The sequence below is a fragment of the Panonychus citri genome, unplaced genomic scaffold (genome assembly GCF_014898815.1).
Source record: "Panonychus citri isolate SS breed McGregor unplaced genomic scaffold, ASM1489881v1 Contig00139, whole genome shotgun sequence".
Lineage (NCBI taxonomy): Eukaryota > Metazoa > Arthropoda > Arachnida > Trombidiformes > Tetranychidae > Panonychus > Panonychus citri.
The window spans coordinates 2,304,805-2,327,231 of record NW_026515544.1 but is presented as its reverse complement, the minus strand read 5'-3'; the positions used below and the strand labels follow the sequence as shown (position 1 = coordinate 2,327,231).

The following is a 22,427-nucleotide window of genomic DNA, read 5'->3' as shown; positions in this document are numbered from 1 at the left end:
GAAACATTTGTTGCTCTTCACAAGATAAAAAAAAACAACAGAGAGAAAGAAAAAAAAACTGATTCAACAATTAAAACGAGAAAATGAGAGCATTGATTTCCAATAATCTTACTCTTAATTCACAAGGTTAATTAGATTGTCTATTTGTAGAATAATCTTTTTTTCCTAATTCACTAATCAACTAAATTAAAGATAAGATTTAATCAATTATGTTCTTAATCAACATTGGAAAATCAAAGAATCGTTTCCATGGAAAGGGAACGTTGACTAATCTACAAGAGAAAAGAATAGAAAAAAATAATCAGCTGTTGATAGAAATTCTAATCTGTCAATTGATTAGTTTACTTTTCCTTTTTTGATTGATTCCATTTGTGATTTGATTCTTATTATTTAATTTGTTAATTGTTAATTGTTTTTCTTCCGAAATGGATGTTGATCTAGAACGTGAAGCGAAGCAAAATGCTGCTAAATTGGTTTCTTCTAATCTTCAGAGAACCAACAATTTGGAGCAAATTAAACAGAGTAAAAAGCTTCGGCTTAATAAAGAGGTAAGAATATTTAATTTTCTATTCAACAAAGGGAACAATTAGTCGTTATTCTGATTATTTGTGTTGCCCTTGATCTATTAATTAACTGGTTCCATTTTGTTACAATAGAATTGGTAGATTGCTCTAGTGATTTGACATCCATCATGGTGGTTTTAATTATTTTTTTTTTCTTCTCTATTTTTTGTTTTGTTTTGATTTTTTTTTCTATCATTGAATAATTAGGCTGCTGGTGAGGCGATGTTGAGAACAGCAATGCAAACACAATTGGATGATGTTCGTAAAGGTTTAATTCATCTGCAAACATCATCCACACACGCCCAGTCAATCCGTGGATTGATTAAAGATATTGAACATGAACTGGCAATTATACCTAATTTGGTTGAGAAATTAAAGCGAGTTAGAGAGGAGAGTATGAAACATACCCAATTAGCAGCGGCTAAAGAAAATTTGAAACATATATTCAATGTACCTGAGAATGTGACCAAAACCCGTTATTATATTTCAGAGGGTAAATTACTTTTGGCTCATCAGTGTTTAACAGAATTGGAAAATTCTCGTGATGATTTACTTTATGAGATTCATCGTCTCTCATCAGCCAATTCTCAGGATAAATCAATGTTGCGAAACTATTTTAGTGAAGTGGAAAAATTATCCGAAGAATTGGGTAAACAATTATGGTTAATAATTCGATTAACGTTAAATTCTGTAAGGAAAGAGCCTTCAATCATTGTAACCGCTTTAAGAATCATCGAAAGGGAGGAAAGGTACGATTCGGCTGCTCTTACAAGGAAAGAATCAACTGATTTTATGCCACCCGGTCGACCGAAACAATGGAGAAATATGATATTCAAGATTCTAGAAGAAGCCGTTAATGAGCGAATCGTTGGTAATCAAATTGAGGAGAGAGCGCAAAACAAAATGTGGTTAGTTCGTCATCTCGAAGTGACCCGAATTTTGATTCTAGACGATTTGAAGGTTGTCAAAACCGCGTGTGTCCCATGTTTCCCTCCCGAATACAATATTGTCCAGCAAATGTTACGTATTTACCATCGGTGTTTAAGTTTACACCTTCAAGAATTGGCCTTACAACTGGAGGGAAATGAATATGTTACTTTACTTAATTGGGTTCAAAAATATGAGGGACCTGATTTAATGACTCATCCTCAGCTTAATTTTGATCTTAAAGAGGAAGGTCTCTTACCATTATTACCGAAACATCTAATTGATGAATTAACCAACAAATATCTTCAAACAATTGAACGTAATTACAAGGAATGGATGAACAATACAATTAATCGAGAATGGAAAGACTGGTCAAGTGCTAATCCACCAGAGACAGATGATTCTGGACATTATCAGACAACAACACCAGTAATTGTTTTCCAAATGATTGATCAACATGTAAGTTAATCATGACAATTTAAATGAATAAGAACAATTTTCTAATACAATTTAATCTTCTCAATTCAGCTTCAAGTTGCCAAAACTGTGGATCAAAAGTTAACCACTCGAGTTTTAATTCTTAGTCTTGATCATTTAGCGACTTTCGCAAAACAATATAAAGACGCTGTTCATAAGTATTGTGAGTCTCATTTCGAGGATCGAGGACAATTCAGCTCATTTACACCCTACATGGTAAATAGATTGATTTTAATCTTCTATCGATTGGTTTTAATTGTTTGTTATAATTACTATTACACTCTCAAGATCGCCGTTGCAAATAATTGTGTCAGTTTCGTTGAAATTGCTTGGAAATTTCGTCAAAAATATCCATCGGTCTCAAACGCTTCGAGTGATTCCGCTTTCGAAAACGTTTTAAATTCATTTGAAAAACTACGCGAAGACACGTAAGAAGATTAATCAATTTATATAAATTGCAAGATAATTAATCAATTCTATTCGTTATGTTTTCCTCTCTCAAATTTATTTAGAATTAAATTTTTACTTCATGAGTTATTCTTGGATTTGGATAAAGAATTGGTTAAAGTTGGAACTCGCGAATGGCTTGAGGGCAAATTCAGTGTCATCGAGAATGTTTGTCTCACCCTGGAAGATTATGTTCGTGATTATAATCATCTAAAACAGCGCAACTTTGACGTACTTAAAGTTGCATTGGAAACTAAATTAGCTAAAAGTTACATAACATCAATTCTGAAAAAGTAATTTACCTTAAATCTAAGCTAGTTTATCATTTTCCATAATAATAATGAGATGAATTAATCATCATTATTTATGGAGCAATCAGATTCTAATTGCTAAGTTTTTCTTTCTCATCATAATTTTGCTTCTTTACTCTTTGCTTGAATCAGGAAAATGACCTTCAAAGATCATGGACAGAGAGAAGCCTTCGGACGGAAATTCATCAAAGAAGGTGAAGTTCTCAAAATTGCAATCAGTAAATTACCAAACTATAATACCCTTAAATTAGAGCAAAAGGTTGGTTAATTTCTTTCTCAGATCAATTACCACTCCTATTTGGATTTTATTCTTTTTTTTCTGTTCTCTCTCCATCATCCCTGAGACTCATGTCATCATCTCTTTTGAAGAATCACTTTGATCTTTACTTAAGATTTAATTTTCTTTCCCTCTCTCACATTTTGGTTCACGATTTCTCAGAAAACTTCACCATTTGATTCACTTCCCTTGTTGGCAGAGTTTTTAAGACTTAAAGATTTATCCATGTTGTTTCTTGAAGTTTCGGTAAGAGGATAAACTTTTTTTCCCTTTCACATCTTCACCACAAGATGAATATTATTTAACTATTTTACTCCATCAATTTAGGGTTTAATTAAAAAATATCCTGACATATCAGTTGATCATTTAACGGCTTTGCTTAATCTACGTGAAGATATGGCCAAAACAAATGTTCGCAAGGTAAATTAACACTTGATGAGAATATGAAATTGAGATGATTTAATTGATGATCATTTTGTCGCTTATTTTTTTTCACATTCACAGCAAGTTACAGATATGATGTCAGAATTACCACAATCAGGAACGATCACAAAAACAGTTTTTTCAGAGATTGACTTAAGCTGATGATGGAAAACATTTTAACCGCTGATCAGCATAAACAAATCCAATAAATCGAACGAGTCGTTTTTCTTTATCTCGCATCAAAGACAATCACTATAATTTATATAAAAAAAGAAAATTATTAGAGTTAATTTAATATATAAGAAATATTTGTTACATATTAATCATGTTCTCTTTTTTGAACCAACAATTTGTTGATCACAATCAAAAATCTCAAGAGAAAGACAAACTCTTTGTAAAAAAAAATGATCAGAGAAAATTTTTCCTGTACATTCAGACAAAGATTGACTTGGAAATAAAACATTACCATTGACTTCGAGAACAAAAAATCTCTCATCATTTACAACCAGTAAGCCGTAAAAGGAAGGACCTAAAGTCCATTAGAATAGAAAATTTCTCAAAATCTTTTCTATTTAAATTGTTCTTTAAAATTAACAAATTGTGTTGGAATCAAACAGAAAAAAGGAAACACTTACATCTTTTGGTTCGTTTCTTATACATAATCCGGTAACCACATTCTCTGCATCTAATTGGATCTCTAGGTTTAATTTCATTCTCCTTATGACATTCTACAGAATGTACAGCCACAATATCCAACCCAATCACAGAAAAAAAAGTAAAAACAAATAAACAATTAAAAAAAAGATGATCAAATTGTAGGAAACAACCAAAAAAGAGATGAAACAAAAAAAATGTCAACTCACCAGCACAAATGTAAGTCATTGGTAATTTAATGACCGGAGCTTCTTTGGCCTCCATTACAATCGTTAATTGTTAAATTAACTGAAATAGAAGAAAAAATGAATCAGAAATTGTTAATTGTTAATTAGGAGAAAAAAAGAGAAAAGAAATTAAATTTCAAAAAGAAAACACATGACAGAATATCTTTAAGTATTCGATACTCGATTGATCGATTATTCCAAATATCAGATATTCTCTTTTCGGAAAAGTGATGAAAGTGAATTAAATTCTCGCTCATTTAAACGAGATGATTGTTACTCTTAACAATGAATTTAGTTAATCAGGAATGAACCATTTCGACAGGTTGATTGATTTAAATGGAATAAAATCAGGTATGTAATTTGTTAATTGTTACCTTTTTAGATTATGTGTGTAATTGATAATCTACATAACAGGTAACAAATGTTGAAGAGAATAGAATATGAGAAAAGAGAGTAACTTTGCCTCTTTCTTTTTTCTCTTTCTCTTCTGTGACCTGTCAAAATGATTTGAAAATTTCTTTTTCTTTTTCTTTTAATTGTTTATCTTCTTCTTCTTTTTTCTCGATATTTTTTTCTTTGTTTTAGCAGATTCTACGAATAAAACTGGACATGGTTGATCATTTTATGGATTTTCTATTCTACAATATCCATATTCTTCTCTATTTATCAATCCAGTGTTTTCTCTTCTACTTCATTCGTGATGATTGAAAAAAATATTTTCCAAGTGAAATTTGATGTTACCTTTTTCTATTCTATGTAGAAATATACACACACATATATCGTAGTAACTTATTGATTATTACTGTTTGTTTGTTTGTTGGTTCTGTTCGTTTTCTCTCTTCATCTCTCTCTCTTCTATTTTATTCTCTTGGCTGCTTATATCATTTGTGTACAAAGAAAATGCTGATAAAGTGATTAATGGTTTTATCTCTACAATTATAATCTCAACATTTTGAAAGATCTCGATTTTATATTCTCCTTCTGTTCTCTGTTCTATTTATAATTTATTCTTTTGGTGCAACCATGACTTCCTGGAAGGATTGGAAATATTGCTCATGTATTCGCCCTTGTTTCGTTTATTGTTTAAAACCTTGTTTCTCATCTTTAGGAGATGAATATGGTTTCAAAGATTGTAAACACCTTGACTTTAGTCATTGTAATTTGAAAGAAGTGCCCGATGAAATATTCTCTCTGGAAAGAACTCTCGAAGAACTGTTACTTGATGTTAATTCTATCCGTGATTTACCTCGAGTTGTTTTCCATTGTACTGGATTAAAAAAGTTATCCCTCTCCGATAATGAGATTGAAACTTTACCCAGTGCAATATCCTCCCTGATTTATTTAGAATATCTTAATATAAGTCGTAACAGTCTTCTAGTTATTCCGGATAGTATAAAGTGCTGTAAGTGCCTTATAGTTTTAGATTGTAGTGTTAATCCATTGGGTAAAGTTCCTGATTCACTGACACAATTAATTAATCTACAAGAGCTTTACCTTAATGATACCTTTTTGGAATACCTGCCTGCTAATTTTGGTCGCCTTTCAAAGTTACGAATTGTTGAATTACGAGAGAATAATTTAAAAATTTTACCTAAATCATTTCAACGTTTAATCAACTTGGAAAGATTGGATATTGGTCAAAATGAATTGGTTGAATTTCCCGAGGTACTTTGTAATCTAACCAATTTACAAGAATTGTGGATTGATGGTAATCGTATATCCTCCTTACCAGAGATAATTGGAAATCTGACCAAATTAACTTACTTTGATGCCAGTGAAAATCGTATTGTTACAATAGCCACAAGAATCTCTGCCTGCCATCGATTAACGGATTTACTACTTTCTGGGAACAAAATTGTTGAATTACCTGAAACTCTTGGAAGCTTAAAGTATCTCACCTATTTACGTTTAGATGATAATAAGTTGAATTGTTTACCTCAATCAATTGGAGGACTTTCCTCTCTTCAAGAACTTGTGATGAGCAATAATTATATTCAATCGATTCCCAAAACCATTGGATTCCTACGTAATCTACACAGTCTAATTATGGATTGTAACCTTGTGAAAGAATTACCAGATACTATTTGTAGTTGTAGTAAATTACGATTACTTTCCATCGCCAGTAATGAGCTTTCCGAGCTTCCTGAAGATATTGGTCGTTTAAATAATCTCCGAGTGTTAAATTTACGTAACAATCAACTTAAATTTTTACCTTACAGTTTTGCCAACATAACAAATCTACAAACTCTTTGGCTTTCAGATAATCAGCAAAAGCCAATCATGAAGTTACAACGAGATACCGATGAGACAACGAATAAAAAAGTGTTGACCTGTTTTCTTCTTCCCCAACAATCTTCCGTAAATTTCGATGAAGCTTATGTTTCAGATCATGATGAGCCTTCATCTTCGTCAAAAAGTGATGTTAAAAGTGGAAGTAATTCTGATAGTAGAATCAAATTTTATTCTGTCAACGGTGAAATTGATGAGAAAGATGATCAATTTATCAGTAAATTGGTTCGTAATCCAACACCTTACCCGAAAGAATTGAAAGCTCACGCTCGACATGCAAGAAATTTAGCATTAAAACGTCGAGATTCATTTGGTGTTGAAGGAGATGATGACAATAATTTAATTAGACCTCGAGATGCAACAACAATGTACCAACCATCAGCAAACACATTAACTAATCAAGGAACTGATCAGAAGACTAGTCATACCGAAATTAAAGAAGCCAAATTAACTCTTGCTTCTAAAAGTGAAAGGGACTCATCAAATTACAACGGTGAAGTTAATTACGATGATCAATTTCCTCATCATTCGTTGATCAACCAGGAAGAACAGCAATTTCGAGCAATTAGCTTACAGCAACAACATCAACAATTTAATCAACAGTCAAATTCACCTTTAACAATTGATGAACGTGAATCACCATCAACAATTAGACAAATCATTCCAAGTCGAATAAACGCCAATACTGCCCATTCCAATTCTGAGAATAAAACAAACTACACCAAACAATTTCCATTGTCCAGTTATGAGGGTTACTCATTTGATCAACAACAACATCAACAACATCGACCGATGACAATTTATAACAATAAACCAGTTGAAAATTTATTATCTCTTTCATCCTCATCACCCTCACCATCATTAAATTATCAGGGTAGTCAGGAAAACTCACCTCGGTCCAATCATCCATCTCCATCTTCATCAACTTCATCATATGCTACACATCAGCAACAACAACAAGCATCTCTTGAAAGACAAGCAATTATGAGGACCACAGTAACTTATACATCTAATCGAGAGCAACCAGTGATGACCACTCAATATGCTTCTCATCCTCCACTTAATCCAGATAATTCATCATCACCTCATAATCCATTGATAGGATTTAGTGATTCTGATCGTTCATCAATTAAAAGTTTCTCGTCACCACATGGGAATATAAATGTTAGTGGAAACAATGATAATTATGGATCTCATCTGTCAAATTACATGGGAACAAGCAATAGGAATACAATTAGAAATCAGCTTCAACAATTTACTATTAACCAGATTAATCAAAATATAACAAAAAACTTGCCAGATGAACATTATAATCATAAACATTATCCATTAACTACTAACCCATCTACTAGTCAACAACAACAACAACAACAACATACCATTCGTAAATTATTATCTAATGATGCCATTATTAACAATCATCAACAATTAACCAAGACAATGATGACACCGAGTACAATTACAACATCTTCATCTTCAACCTCCAATGAAAATGATAAATTAACTGGCAATAAAATTACACAATCAACATCATCTTCATCCCGATTTAATATCAACCCGTCCCAGGTTATTTATAAACAACAATTCCCTGTTACTCCTACTGATCAATTATTAACTGATTATGGAGGAAATATTATTTACCAAAATTCACCATCACCAGTTACAATAAACTCCTCCAAACAATTAAATCAACTTGACCATCAACTTTACAATCAACACAATCAACCACCTTCAAAACGTGATCAAAATCAATCTTCAATTTCCAAATCATCTCAACCACCTGATAATCATTTAAATACAATTGCAACTAACAATCCAAGTGGAAGTTAATTATCCCACCATCATTTAAATTGTTCCAATTTAAATTTATTCCCCATTCTAATTAATCATTTTTTTTTTCGTTTTTGAGAAAGTTTTGATTAATTTATGTTTGTCTTTTAATCATTTGTGTCTTTCTAATTGATTAATTATCTCTCTTAATTCTACTTAATCAAAAAAAAACATTACTATGTTTCTTTTTTAATTATTTTCATCCTAATTTAGTTAAAATTAATTTATTTCCCCTCTTATCTAAAACATATCTCCTTTATTGTAATAATAACTTAACAATATTTTAATTCTCACTTTTAAGGATCAAATCTTTAAATTATGGTTAATTGATTGTCAAACTTTTTTCCTCACAAAGTTAACTTTCAGCTTGTTAACAAAAGTAACAACAATAATTAATACAATTCTAAATTGTTAAATCTTTCATTCCCTTCACAAAAACACATTCTCACAATTAAGCAAATGAAAGCCAATCTTTTTGGTCCAATGTTGAAAAAATTTATATATCTAATTATTATAATATTGGAAAAAGTTATAAATTAAAAATATTAGTTATCTTAATTACAAAGAAATCAATTGGTTGTAATTTACATAATGGTAATTGTAAGAATTAAATAAAAAAAAAACTTTACCGAAACATGAATTGAGAAAAAGATGAAATTAAGCTGCGATCAATATGATTACGATTCCCATGTAACTAAATTATCTTCCGACGGTGTTTCCATTAATCTGACCTTTGGGACACTCCCGAAGAAATCGGTCAACGGAACTTTGGTTGCATCTCGAGCGAAAAGATCTTTGCGAACGGTGACCGTTGATCGGCACTTGTTCTTGGGACAAACTTCGAGAAACGATGAGAGCGATTTAGAGCTATTACTATGAACGGTTTCCAAAAATTCGAGAGCAAAGTAAGTGTATCGATCGATGACATAAACACCAATCGTTGGATCGCCGTGATGGGAAAGTGAATCTTCACCGATCTTTGAACTTCCGATACCCATGATGTTTGGTGAATAAATTTGCTGAGCCATTGATTCAGCTTGACAAGTTTCGGTGATCAAAAGGATCTCATTGTACCGCTGTTTCTGCCACATTTGTTCAAACGCATCGGCCAATTCAACACTAGTTATCTCTTCGGAATCTTGGAATTTAAGGAAACCATCACCTCCATGTCCAGTTAGATAGATGAGGATGTTACTTGATTCATCGGTTAACAATTGCTTCGATCGGGGTGTTCCCTCTTCCACCCGGCCGGTCAACAATCGGATGAAATTTTTCACCGTCACTTCATATCCTCTATAATCAACCTCAACATCATCACCGTAGACATTTAGTTGATATTGTGCGTTGTTGAATACGGTTCCTGGTCGTGTATTACGTGGATTACAGGCCATATCATCGGCCAACATTAAAATTATCCGACTGTCAGGAATTCCGAGTCTTTTAACACTCCGATAAATTGATAAAACGTTGGCAACATGTCGGTAATTAAACCAATACCTTGAAGAGCAAACAAGAACAGCCCAATTATTGGAATGAGATTTTCCATTGAGAAATTTATTCACCTCATCAGTAGAATCACCATTACAATGGACTATCACAGAACTGGAGAAAACAATTAAACAGAAAGTTAAACAATTCATTTCAGGGAAAATTAGTCAACAAACAATTTAAAAAGGTAAACAAATGATCAGAAAATTGGAATCGACAGTCACTCCATCTGTTGGGTAGAAAACAAACTTTTTCCGTAAATTGTAATACAATTATTGTATCACCGGTTGATGAGAAGCAATTGAAATTAATTAGGATTAACATTTACAATGATTAATTTTTGGTAACAATCTCCAAAATTTAATAGAAATCAAGTTTGTGGTTGAATTACAATTTAGATGGAAATTGAGTGAATTGTTTTACATATTCAAGCTTAGCTTTTAAACTGTATGATCGTAATTGTTTGTTGCTCATGAGAGTGAGAGTTGAAAGTGATAACACAATTAATGAATTGGATGAAAAGGTAATTAGTGGTAGGATTTTGTCGAGATTAATTGTCAACTGTAAGAACTGTTAATTCAACACAAATACATTAACAGGTTTTAACAATTTTTTTTACTATAAAAATGTTGTTTTGTTTTGGTAAATAAATCAACATGAGAATAAAATTGAATCATGTTGTTTAGAGCCCAAGAGATTTAATCAGAGTCGGAAGGTGTACTTGAAGCACTTCTCATTTCTTCATCGCTTTCACTTGCCGAAGGTGATCTACCTTTTTTCTTGGAGACTTTTGGTTTACGATCATCATCGGAACTTGATGAATCATCACCATCATCAATATATTCCTTTGATTTGAAGGAACCACTTTTAACAGGAGAAACTGTTTTCTTTTTTGATGAATCTGGTGTTTTACTTGGTTTACTTTTGGAAGATGATGAAGATGATTTTGATTTTGACGGCTTTGATTTCGATGATTTAGAAGACTCACCAGCTCCTCCGCCCGAAGCTCTGAAAGCGTCCATATCGATTTCATATTTTTTCTTCGCCTCTTGAGCCGCTTTTTCCCATCTCGCCTTATCCTCAACTCCATCTCTCCACATTTCACCGGCTTTTTTGGTCATTTCGGTCAAACTGAGGCCGGGATTTTCTCTCTTTAATCTTTCCCGACTGTCGTTAAGCCACAAGAAATAGGCTGACATGGGTTTCTTTGGTCTTCCATCATCGTGTTTAGATTTCTTTTCAGTTTTCTTTTCTTTGGCTTTACTTTTTTGTTTCTCTTTCTTTTTCTCCTTTTCGGCTTTTCTTTCACGTTTACGTCTTTCTGCTCCTGAAGAAGCCTCAGAATCGTCACCTGATGAACTTTCCGATGCGTTAGAGTCAAATTCTTCGGCAACATCTCCATCACTTCCACTACCAGCATCAGGATTAAACGATTCATCAGATTCATCAGAATCACCTTCTTCCTCTCTCACTTTACCTTCGTGTTTAACTCTAGCTAAGTAGGCATCAGGTTCTTTCTCTTCATCAGAGTCAACAAGATCATCATCAACGGTCGATTTGTTTGGTTCATTTCCAAGATTTTTAACACGAAGTTTCTTGTTAGAGACGAAATCATACAGTTTAGAGTATTCTTCTTTCTCGATTGAGCTGAAAGTGTGAACAACACCCGATTTTGTTTCGACTTCAAAATCGAAAGATCTGGTTGATCCTCCAGAACGAGCAAAATTGATGGATAAAATTTCATCGAAACGAATGTGAACCGGCGGCTTATGAATATAAATAAAACCTCTATCAAGAGGATACAATAAACCAGCTCCAGCTCGATAAGAACAGGATATCGCTGGATTCTGAGAACTGGGTCCACTGATTCCTGGAGTTGTGATCTTACGTTGAACCAGAACCTTCATAATTTGACCAAGAACATCATATGTTGGCCCAGCCATTTCTTTCTCAAGTTTATTCTCATATTTTTCCGATAATTCTCTATCGGTGATACTTAATTCTAAACTTGTTTCATCATCTTTGTTGAAGAGAAGAATTAAAAAGTGATAACGAGTTTGTCCTTGCTTAATCGGTGGATCTAAGCTGAAGACAAAGAAGACTTGACGACCATCCTTATGTGGTAAACGGAAAAGCCTGAGGACGGTGGTGAGAGGAATTTTGTAATCGAAAGTTTTACCATGAAGCTGAATGAAAGTGGGAAAAATTTTGATATCATAACGACCACGAGGTGTGAGACATTGTAATTCGGTGAATGTGACAATAGCATCACCAGTGGCTTGGATAATATTGGCCTTAGAAAGTACAGCATCGGTGAATGCTTGAACTCGACCATCAACAGTTTCACCTTGTGAAGGTAAATGGAACCTTAGCTCCATAAGAGAAACATTAGCAGCATCGTTTTGATGAAATTCAAGAGTAACTTCATTCTTAGCTGAAGTACAATGGGAAACATAATTCAATGGAATCTCAAATGCTGCCAGAAACAAAGAAAAAAGAAACGGAAATATTATAAAATGAATTAGAAAACAGAAAGAAAAAGAAAATAAGCTAATCTACTTACAGGGTTTATCATCGATATCAAAAGACAAAACAGTTCCTTTAAAATTAGCAGTTCCCCAATTCCAACCCTTAAGACACAATTCTTTAGGATTTAGAGAAAGATCAAGATTAGTTTCAATTGATTTCCTCAACTTGTCATAGTCGTTTTCCTGAAATCCCATGAACCTGAAAAGGCTTCCATTGTTGAGAGCGACCCGAAGACTATAATTGGTTGGTAATCTTTGCCAGTCAATTTCATCAACATCTCCTTTGAGAAAATGTTCAACTTTACCAGTCTTTTGGCTCTTGAAGATGATACTTTGATTACAGATCTTCATACGACCAATATTCTATAAAAAAAATAAAACAATCAACATTAAATGAGAAAATCAATTACTTGAGAGACCAAAAAATGAAAGAAAACACATTCTTACCATGGCTCCTCTATCTTCCTTGTAGATTTCATTATATTCTACCATATCATCCATGATGAAATAGAATCAATAAGATCAACCGATAGTCTAAATTAATAAAATTAAAAAATTAAATGGCAGAGATAATAAACTAACACAATGGAGTAAAAATTGTGCTTTGCAATTGAAATTCAATAATTGAATCAAAACTCAACCAAACAAAAATAAAGAGCGGTTTCAGTTACCATGGAAACAGAAAGAAAGATTGAAGCGCCAAATTCGAAAAACACAAACTCCTAGAATAATAATAGTCCAAAGTAAAAAACTTATTCGAATAAAAAAATTAATCAACAAATAAGCTATGAAAACAATTAAATTCTACAAAAAAACGGCTTAAATTGAAGGTGAAGAAAAAGTTGAGCTATTTAATTCAATCAGTAGATACTTATTACCCAAGTAAATAAGATCAACATTTAAAAGTCGAAGGAAAATTCAAAGACTCACAAAATTGTTACATTTATCTCTCTATCGAATTAGGTCATTTTCTTTTTTACAAATCTAATTGAAATCAAATTATACAATGGACTATTTTACATTTATAAATATCGACAGATTAAATTTGCTATTGATATTGGGATTATTAATCAGTCAAACTGTTCGGTCTTTTGAATCGTATTATCGGGACTGAGGATGGAACCACAGGTCCACCTGGTTCCTCGGGTTCTGGTGGGTCGTCTGGAGGTGGACCATTTGGTCAGAGTTCCTTTGGAAGGCCTGGTGGTTCCTCTGGATTCGGTGGGAGTAGTGGAAATGTTCCCGGTGCTGGAGGAGGAGGTGGAACCGGTGGCTTTGGATTACCAGATTTTAACATGATTTTTCTTTTGAGCCACAAAATCATATAAAATAGAATAATTCTCAATTTCAATTTCTTTGAAAGTGTGTGACACACCTGAGTTGGTTTCCACTTCAAAGTCGAAAAAGTCTCCTCCGTCTTTCATAAATTTGAATGACAAAATTTCGTCGAACTTGATTTTATCGGATTTCACAGTTAAGAAAGATGAATCTCTTTGCCAACTATACAACGAACCAGTTTCTTCGCTCGATTCATTACCAGTTTCTTGAGAAAAACGTTGTGAGTTGTTGAACTCATCACACAATCGCGAATACTCAAGACCATTTATGAAACTGAAAGTGTGAATCTTCTTCTTTGTTGTAACTTTTAAATCGAATAATTGGGTTAACGATAACGTTAACGTTCTAGAGCGAACGAATATGGCGGATAAAATTTTATCAAAGTTAAGCGGTCGATAAGAATAGAACAAACTTTCTGCTCTTAATTGCAGTGAACCAGATTCATTTCGATAGTTACAATCTATCGATTTAATTTCACTTTTCCTTTTTTTGGATTTACTTTTTTGTTCTTCCTCCTTTGTTTCTTCTTCTTCTTCTTCTTCTGCTTTTCTTTCATGTTTTCGTCTTTTAGCTCGAGGCGAGGCCTCAGAATTTTCACTTGACGAACTTTCTAATGCTTTAGAATCAAATTCTTCAGCAAAATCTACTTCATCATTTTCACCAGCACCGGATGATACATCAGAATCACATTCTTCTTCTTCTTTATCTTCATCTTCTTCTTCTTCTTCCTCGTCGTCGTCATCATCATCATCAGCTTCTTCTTCTTCCACTGAGTCTTCGTGTTCGACTTGAGCATCAGATGCTGTCCCTTCATCAGAGTCATGATCATCATCATCAGTGGTTGTTCCACTTACTTCAGTTCCACGATTTTCTACGCGAAGTTTTTTACTAACGGCGAAATTATATAATTTGGAATATTGTCCTTTTCTAATGTAACTGAAACTATGAACAACACCCAATTTGGTCTCAACTTCAAAATTGAAAGACCAAGTTGATTCTTTGTCTTGAACAAAACAAATGAACGAAATTTCATCAAATTCAACATGAACCGGTAGCTCATTAATACAAATGAAACCTTTCTCAAGGGGATACAAAAAGCCAAGTTTATCTCGATAAGAACAAAATACCGCTTGAGTTTTAGACCTCGGGCCAGTAATTCCTGGAGATACGATCTCACGTTGAACCAGAACCTTCATAATTTGACCAAGAACATCATATGTTGGCCCAGCCATTTTTTCTCAAGTTTATTTTCATATTTTTCCGATAATTCTTTATCGGTGATATTTAATTCTAAACTTGTTTCATCGCCTTTGTTAAAGAGTAAAATTATGAAGCGATAACGGGCTTTTCCTTGTTCAATCGGTGGATTCAATTTCAAGACAAAGTAAAATCCACGATCATTATTATGAGGTAGACGGAAAATTCTGATTACGGCGGTGAGAGGAATCTTGTAATCGAAAGTTTTACCAACAAAGTGAATGAAAGTCGAAAAAATTTTGATGTCATAACGATCATAAGGTGTGAGACACTGTAAGTCGTTGAATGAAACAATAGCATTGCCAGTGGATTGAACATCATTAGAAACATTATCGGTGATTGATTGAACTCGACAATCTACAGTTGCACTTTGACAGATATCAGGAGTAAACTTTTTGTCAACCGAAGTACAAAGAGAATCAGTAATAGATGGAATCTCAAGCGCTGCCAGGAGCAAGAAGAAAATATGAGAAAATAGAACGAATTTAAACAAAAAAAGTATTCGAATTGAACTTACATGGTTTTGAATCGAGTTTTTCGAAAGACAAAGTAGTTCCTTTCAATGCAGCCGTCGCCCAATTCAGATCGCTTTGAGAAGGTTCTCGATGATTTAGAAAAAGACCAAGGCTATTTTCTATTAATTGTCTCAACTTTTTAAAGTCCATTTCCTGAAATCCCATGAACCTGAAAAGGCTTCCGTTTTTGAGAGCGACCTTAAGACTATAATTGGTTGGTAACCTTTGCCAGTCAATCTCATCAACATCTCCTTTGAGAAAATGTTCAACTTTACCAGTCCTTTGGCTCTTGAAGATGATTCCTTGATTACAGATCTTCACACGGCCAATCTTCTATTAATAACAATTAAAAGAAACTAGACATTAACAAATTTTGCAGACGCAAAATGGGAACTGACCCAGAAAAAAAATATAAACCATGTAGTCAAGGAAAATAAAAATGGCGCGCTTATGAAAAATATAAAACAAAATTTGAAAAGCGCGGTTTTGTATTACAACAAATTTGTTAATTTTACAAATACGAAGAAATATTGAACTATCAATAACATTCAATATTTCAATGCTCATTTTATTTGGAATAATATTGTAAAAACAGATGAGTGATTGAGTATCTGCACAAGTCTCTCGTGGGGCACGGCCGCCAAGCGGCCGCAGCCCCACGAGAGGTCGATTGATCTCACTGAAATTGAAATTAGCGACTTTTATAAATTAAATTAGCTAGACTCTTTATCTACAAGTGGGGCGCGGCCGCCAAGCGGCCGCAGCCCCACTACTATCACATCAAAGTTACATGAGCCGTCTTGTAGAATAGTTAGCTTATATTATCGGAACTAGTTTCTTCTAAAAGTTTCTGGACAATTCGTCATGGTTTATAAGTTGTCATTGCTTATCAAACATATCAAATCGAGTCGGCTCATTTTGAAATTCATGATTATTAACTTTAATTTTTCTATTCTAAATCATGGCAATTGATTTCCAATATTTGAATTGAATGGATCAAATAATTGACAATTAGCAAAGTATATTGTCAATAATTAAATCTTTTGCTTCTCAATCATGAAGAAATAAAGTCAGACCTCTAAAACTTTAGCAAAACGGGTATTCAAATCCGTTAGATTTAACTAGTCTTTTTAGAGGTTAGCTGAAATTAATAAGGAATATGTGTTATTTAATTTCCCATGGAAAAATATTGAGGACAAAACTAAAATTCAATAGATGAAGCGAATTTGTCAAATACGAAAGTGTTAAAATATGACAATTCTGACTGTACTAATCATTGATTCATAATTGTGTCTATTGCTTTTTGTCGGTGAAGAAATGGATTTGAATTGATCATAATTTAAATCCATTGCTAATCACTGATCAAAGTCCCTCAATGTATTTAATTGTACTCGAAGTGACACTTAATTGTTGATAACCATTTAGCGCTTTTAGATTGAGAAGCAACGTTAATAATCAAACCATTTGAATCAATTGCTTCTCAATTCAATGTCAGTGTATAATGATTAACCTAAGTCATCAATGAACAATTTGATTATCTACTCTAATTTACATGTCTTTTAATTACAAATCATCTATTGAAAAACTATGGATTATCGATGGAAGTAGGTCTAGTTTTAATTGCAGAGCGAAGTGTCATCGCTACAATTGCAGCAATCAAAGCTAAAGGTGAGTTAACAATTAGATTGAGATAAATACTAATTTTTGAACTTAATATCGCTAGATGGTGTTAGTAAAACACAAAGCTGTGTTACAAACGCATATGTAGGGACCTCATAGTAAAAAAAACTAAATGGAATGAAGAATGAATACAGTGAATGACCAGATAATGAGACGAACAGATAATGGGACTAATTTTTGAGATGGTCCCTTAAGTAGGAAAGAATTAGTTTGTTTACATTTTTTTTCTAGTTAATTACATTATGATTGTGATGTTTTCTTATTACGCCGCAGAAATTTAACAATTAAAGAGAGAAATCAATTGGTTACTTATTCTGAAAATGGTCTGAATAAGTTTGACTTACAAAATCGGTCGGTCATCTGTATTAAGATGTTTAGATAATATTGATTCAATAAAAGAAGCAATTGAAAGTGGATTAGGTAAAAGAAAAAGGTAAGAATTTTTTGTTCCAATTATTGTCAAGCTGAACTAATATTTTTTTACTTCATTTTTTTCAGATTAGTGAAAAAAAATGAGATGAGAAAACATGATGAATCGACCAATGGATTTATTTTGAAGTATCAAGAACAAAGAATACCACTAACACCAGTTTTAAAAATGAACAAGGCAAAGTTATTAGCTCAAGAAATAGGAAGAGATGATCTCGATTGTTCAACTGGTTGGTTGAGAAGATTTAAAGAAGGAGTTAATTTGAAACATGGAAAATTATCGAGTGAAGAAATTTAGTGAGCCCAGTGATTATTGATCGATGAAGAATTGAATCTGAATTGATTATGACTGAATTCAGACCCATTACTTCTCAATTGAAAACAAGTAGATCACAATTTGAATCAATAATTAGTATTGATTTCAATTGAGAAGCAATGGATTTAAATTATAATCAATTCAGATCCATTGCTTCTCTATTGAAAACAATACTTATCATTTATATAGAATTGTGATCTACTAGTTTTCAATTGAGAAGCAACGGATTTGAGTTGGTTATAATTTGAATCCATTGCTTCTCAATTGAAAACAATACTTATCATTTATATAGAATTGTGATCTACTAGTTTTCAATTGAAAAGCAATGGATTTGAATTGATTATAATTTAAATCCATTGCTTCTCAATTGAAACATACTAATTATTGATTCAAATTGTGATCTACTTGTTTTCAATTGAGAAGCAATGGATTCATATTTATTATAACTTAAATCCGTTGCTTCTCAATTGAAAACAAATCTAATTGTTTATTCTTAATTGTAATCTACTGGTTTTCAATTGAGAAGCAATGGATTTGAGTTGGTTATAATTTGAATGAATTTGTCTAAAAGAAGAAAATTACTCTCATTGGAAATATTTCCATTGCTTCTCAATTGAAAACAATACTAATCATTTATATAGAATTGTGATCTACTAGTTTTCAATTGAGAAGCAATGGAAATATTTCCAATGAGAGTAATTTTCTTCTTTTAGACATTTAAACAAAGAGTAATAAGTTATTACTCTTTGCATTTAAATGACCATTTAAACTGTAACTCGAAAGATTATTGGTCAATTTAAAGTTAAAATTAATCGTAATTAAAAGAAAAATTAAACGTCTCTTGGATTCTAATCCAATGAACATAAGCAACAATCAGCTGGAGTTGGATTCAACTCATGGTTTTCAAGTGAAAAGAAGCCAAAAGGGAAACAACCTTAATCAAGGTGAGTTGTTTTCTCAATTGTTAACTAATTGATTGTTTTGTATTCTTATTCTAATTGTTTTAATTGTTCTTGTTTAAAGTGAGATAATCATGACCAACGATTCTATTCTCGAACTATCGTCGTTCTGTTAAAAATGATAATTCAAGTAATCAAGTTGATTCACCGAGACCTTTACAACTAGTTCTTAATTTGGATGTTTCCAATCTTGATGATAATTCATCATCGGCTTTAATTGCTGCTGAAGTACCGCAAGACAATCTCTTTTCACCCTTTACACCCTTTTATAAGATAAAGTGACCAATGTCCAGAAAGATGAAAGAAAACGAACTCTTGATTACCAAGAGCTTTGTAAACGTTTGCGACAATTGGGATTCAATTGAGAAGCAATGGATTTAAATTATAATAAATATAAATCCATTGCTTCTCAATTGAAAACTAGCCGATCACAATTAAAAATCAATAATTAGTATTGTTTTCAATTTAGAAGCAATGGATTTAAATTATAATAAATATAAACAATACTAATTATTGATTTTTAATTGTGATCGGCTAGTTTTCAATTGAGAAGCAATGGATTTGAATTGATTATAATTTAAATCTATTGCTTCTCAATTGAAAACAATACTAATTATTGATTTTTAATTGTGATCTAATAGTTTTCAATAGAGAAGCAATGGATTCATATTTATTATAATTTAAATCCATTGCTTCTCAATTGAAACATACTAATTATTGATTTTTAATTGTGATCTAATAGTTTTCAATAGAGAAGCAATGGATTCATATTTATTATAATTTAAATCCATTGCTTCTCAGTTGAAAACAATACTAATTATTGATTTTTAATTGTGATCTAATAGTTTTCAGTAGAGAAGCAATGGATTTGAATTGATTATGATTTAAATCCATTGCTTCTCAATTGAAACATACTAATTATTGATTTTGTGAGATAGTAATTGAGAAGCAATGGATTTGAATTGATTATGATTTAAATCCATTGCTTCTCAATTGAAAACAATACTAATTATTGATTTTTAATTGTGATCTAATAGTTTTCAATTGAGAAGCAATGGATTTGAATTGATTATAATTTAAATCCATTGCTTCTCAATTGAAAACAATACTAATTATTGATTTTTAATTGTGATCTAATAGTTTTCAATAGAGAAGCAATGGATTTGAATTGATTATAATTTAAATCCATTGCTTCTCAATTGAAAACAATACTAATTATTGATTTTTAATTGTGATCTAATAGTTTTCAATAGAGAAGCAATGGATTCATATTTATTATAATTTAAATCCATTGCTTCTCAGTTGAAAACAATACTAATTATAGATTTTTAATTGTGATCTAATAGTTTTCAATAGAAGCAATGGATTCATATTTATTATATTTAAACTTCTCTGATTTAAAAACAATACTAATTATTGATTTTTAATTGTGATCTAATAGTTTTCAATAGAGAAGCAATGGATTTGAATTGATTATAATTTAAATCCATTGCTTCTCAATTGAAAACAATACTAATTATTGATTTTTAATTGTGATCTAATAGTTTTCAATAGAGAAGCAATGGATTTGAATTGATTATAATTCAAATCCATTGCTTCTCAATTGAAAACAATACTAATTATTGATTTTTAATTGTGATCTGCTAGTTTTCAATAGAGAAGCAATGGATTCATATTTATTATAATTTAAATCCATTGCTTCTCAATTTAAACATACTAATTATTGATTTTTAATTGTGATCTACTAGTTTTCAATTGAGAAGCAATGGTTCGTAATTGATTATAATTTAAATTCATTGCTCCTCAATATGAGATAAAATTTCTATAAATAATATCACCAACTTCAAAAAATCAAAAACTTAAATTCACTAGATGGCGTCAGTAAAACATTAAATTTATGTTACAAACAGATGCAGGGACCGTATAATAAAACAAAAAAGAAATAAAGTATTAAAAGTAAATCCTTATCTTTTTTGAAAAATTTTTATCAATTTTCTAAAATTTTATCACAAATTAGATTAAATTAACACTGTTTTATTCTAGGCAAGTGATAAAAAAACACTGATAAGGCGAAACTAAACCATATATACACATGCCCCTTACAGGGTCAGTTCCAAACACTAATTACATTAGCAAACTTCAGATCCAAACATGAACAAAACAAATTCTTACAATGATTTTTTCATGTCTCTTGTGCACGTAAATGTCCCAGTAATCAAATGAATCCTCCATCCCAATTAGGTCCTCTGATTAATCCCGAAATTAATGAAATTTTAATGTAAATTTCACATTAAACAAGCACAATTTTATACAAACAATAAAGAGATTAACTATAATCAAGTAATTTACAGTATTAATAATTTTCACTGAATAACATATTTAAGCGATAATTCAAAACCAAAACACTGAACTATTAATTTCAGAGGTGAATAAGTGAACATCTAACGTTGATTGGTTTTAACTGATCAATTACTAATTAACTGATGATAATTTATTCTAATTAATCATAGTTAACATCTCAACAAGTACTTTGATCGTCTCTATTATTTTAATCAAGAATAATATCTTTACGTCATATCTACACTCGAGTATCAATGCAAAGTTTCATTTAATTACGAAATGCGAAGATTGAATGACAATTGAAATCAATGAGTGGATAGAACTAAACAGTTCGAAGGTGGATAATTGTTGAAAAAGTCTAAGCTATTGATAAGCATTGGAACAATTAACTAATTAAGATGATTCAACAAAAGAGCGACTTCAGTTTCCATGAAAATAGAAAGAAACAAATTAAAGCGGCCAATTCAAAAAAACATTTTCCACAATGAAAACAAACCAAAATTAAGAAAATTGATCAACAATTAACCAATAAAATCCATTAAAATGAAAACTGTTCAAATAAATTCGAAAATTATCTTTAACAAAGTGGAAACTCAATCAAATTTTAAAGAATTATTATGCAATTAGACTAACAGTTAAGTAATCGAAGCGAAATTCATTTAAAATTGAAATTAGAAAATAAGATAAATGCAACAATCGACAGAGAACAATTTAATTAACAATAATCTATGGAAAGAATGACCAATTATGATTAATTAATCGTCTCCACTAGGGAAACAATCAAGAAAGAAATATCTGATAGTGAGAGAAAAAGGAGAGAATAAATTTAATTAGAACAATTAAAAAATCTAATGTTATGAATTAAAAAGGAAATTAAAAGGAAAAGAAAAAAAAGTTTCAAGTTATCAATTACTCTTCCCAGATAATAATCATCGTATCAATGTTATTCATTATCATTTGGAGCATTATTAAATTATAATCATGGTAATGATGATGATTGAAGTGAGAACGCATTCTCATTGAAACAATTTAATAATGATTATAATTCTGACAACAATATCCTGGAATAATGTTGAACCATAGGAATCAAAAGCTTCGCAGAAAAAAAAAGGTTACGATAAAATAGGAAAAAAAAAATTCGAATCACATGTA

General features: G+C 31.6%; 5 protein-coding genes across 6 annotated transcripts; 2 read left to right on the top strand and 3 right to left on the bottom strand.

The window, feature by feature from the left end:
- Nucleotides 1–318: 318 nt before the first annotated feature.
- LOC128394060 (exocyst complex component 3-like) lies at nucleotides 319–3,674 on the top strand. Its single transcript, XM_053354302.1, has 9 exons — nucleotides 319–548; nucleotides 771–1,949; nucleotides 2,019–2,183; nucleotides 2,256–2,395; nucleotides 2,480–2,707; nucleotides 2,858–2,984; nucleotides 3,165–3,248; nucleotides 3,330–3,422; nucleotides 3,507–3,674. The coding sequence occupies exons 1-9, from the start codon at nucleotides 426–428 to the stop codon at nucleotides 3,585–3,587; spliced, it is 2,220 nt and encodes a 739-aa protein (XP_053210277.1). The 5' UTR covers nucleotides 319–425; the 3' UTR covers nucleotides 3,588–3,674.
- Nucleotides 3,675–4,504: 830 nt separating this feature from the next.
- LOC128394056 (protein lap1-like) lies at nucleotides 4,505–8,983 on the top strand. Of its 2 annotated transcripts, none has more exons than XM_053354299.1 (2): nucleotides 4,505–4,657; nucleotides 4,892–8,983. In XM_053354299.1, the coding sequence occupies exon 2, from the start codon at nucleotides 5,330–5,332 to the stop codon at nucleotides 8,423–8,425; it is 3,096 nt and encodes a 1,031-aa protein (XP_053210274.1). In that variant the 5' UTR covers nucleotides 4,505–4,657; nucleotides 4,892–5,329; the 3' UTR covers nucleotides 8,426–8,983. The 2 variants fall into 2 exon arrangements, with proteins under 2 accessions (XP_053210274.1, XP_053210275.1); XM_053354300.1 differs by having other exon boundaries at nucleotides 4,514–4,657; nucleotides 4,895–8,983.
- On the bottom strand, nucleotides 8,789–10,166 carry LOC128394069 (putative GPI-anchor transamidase). The gene is made up of 2 exons (XM_053354315.1): nucleotides 9,055–10,166; nucleotides 8,789–8,929 (listed from the first exon to the last, which is right to left on the bottom strand). Exon 1 carries the CDS (start codon nucleotides 10,063–10,065, stop codon nucleotides 9,103–9,105), a length of 963 nt encoding a protein of 320 aa, XP_053210290.1. The 5' UTR covers nucleotides 10,066–10,166; the 3' UTR covers nucleotides 8,789–8,929; nucleotides 9,055–9,102.
- An 80-nt stretch (nucleotides 10,167–10,246) lies between these two features.
- On the bottom strand, nucleotides 10,247–13,078 carry LOC128394061 (FACT complex subunit Ssrp1-like). Its single transcript, XM_053354303.1, has 3 exons — nucleotides 12,889–13,078; nucleotides 12,477–12,804; nucleotides 10,247–12,389 (listed from the first exon to the last, which is right to left on the bottom strand). The coding sequence occupies exons 1-3, from the start codon at nucleotides 12,940–12,942 to the stop codon at nucleotides 10,612–10,614; spliced, it is 2,160 nt and encodes a 719-aa protein (XP_053210278.1). The 5' UTR covers nucleotides 12,943–13,078; the 3' UTR covers nucleotides 10,247–10,611.
- A 122-nt stretch (nucleotides 13,079–13,200) lies between these two features.
- LOC128394062 (FACT complex subunit Ssrp1-like) lies at nucleotides 13,201–21,400 on the bottom strand. The gene is given in 4 exon segments (XM_053354305.1): nucleotides 13,201–15,013; nucleotides 15,016–15,480; nucleotides 15,554–15,884; nucleotides 21,108–21,400. Coding segments are annotated over 4 exon segments (2,148 nt in total). The 5' UTR covers nucleotides 21,168–21,400; the 3' UTR covers nucleotides 13,201–13,721.
- Between the last annotated feature and the right edge of the window lie 1,027 nt (nucleotides 21,401–22,427).

Bases quoted from the DNA above. Each gene is read 5' to 3' on its own strand.
- LOC128394060 (XM_053354302.1), top strand. From the start codon at position 426: ATGGATGTTGATCTAGAACGTGAAGCGAAGCAAAATGCTGCTAAATTG. The intron at 2,985-3,164 runs GTTGGTTAATTT...ACGATTTCTCAG, and splicing joins CCCTTAAATTAGAGCAAAAG to AAAACTTCACCATTTGATTC. The intron at 3,249-3,329 runs GTAAGAGGATAA...CCATCAATTTAG, and splicing joins TGTTGTTTCTTGAAGTTTCG to GGTTTAATTAAAAAATATCC.
- LOC128394056 (XM_053354299.1), top strand. From the start codon at position 5,330: ATGACTTCCTGGAAGGATTGGAAATATTGCTCATGTATTCGCCCTTGT.
- LOC128394069 (XM_053354315.1), bottom strand. From the start codon at position 10,065: ATGAATTGTTTAACTTTCTGTTTAATTGTTTTCTCCAGTTCTGTGATA.
- LOC128394061 (XM_053354303.1), bottom strand. From the start codon at position 12,942: ATGGATGATATGGTAGAATATAATGAAATCTACAAGGAAGATAGAGGA. The intron at 12,805-12,888 runs GTAAGAATGTGT...TTTTTTTTATAG, and splicing joins AGGAAGATAGAGGAGCCATG to AATATTGGTCGTATGAAGAT. The intron at 12,390-12,476 runs GTAAGTAGATTA...TGTTTCTGGCAG, and splicing joins TGATATCGATGATAAACCCT to CATTTGAGATTCCATTGAAT.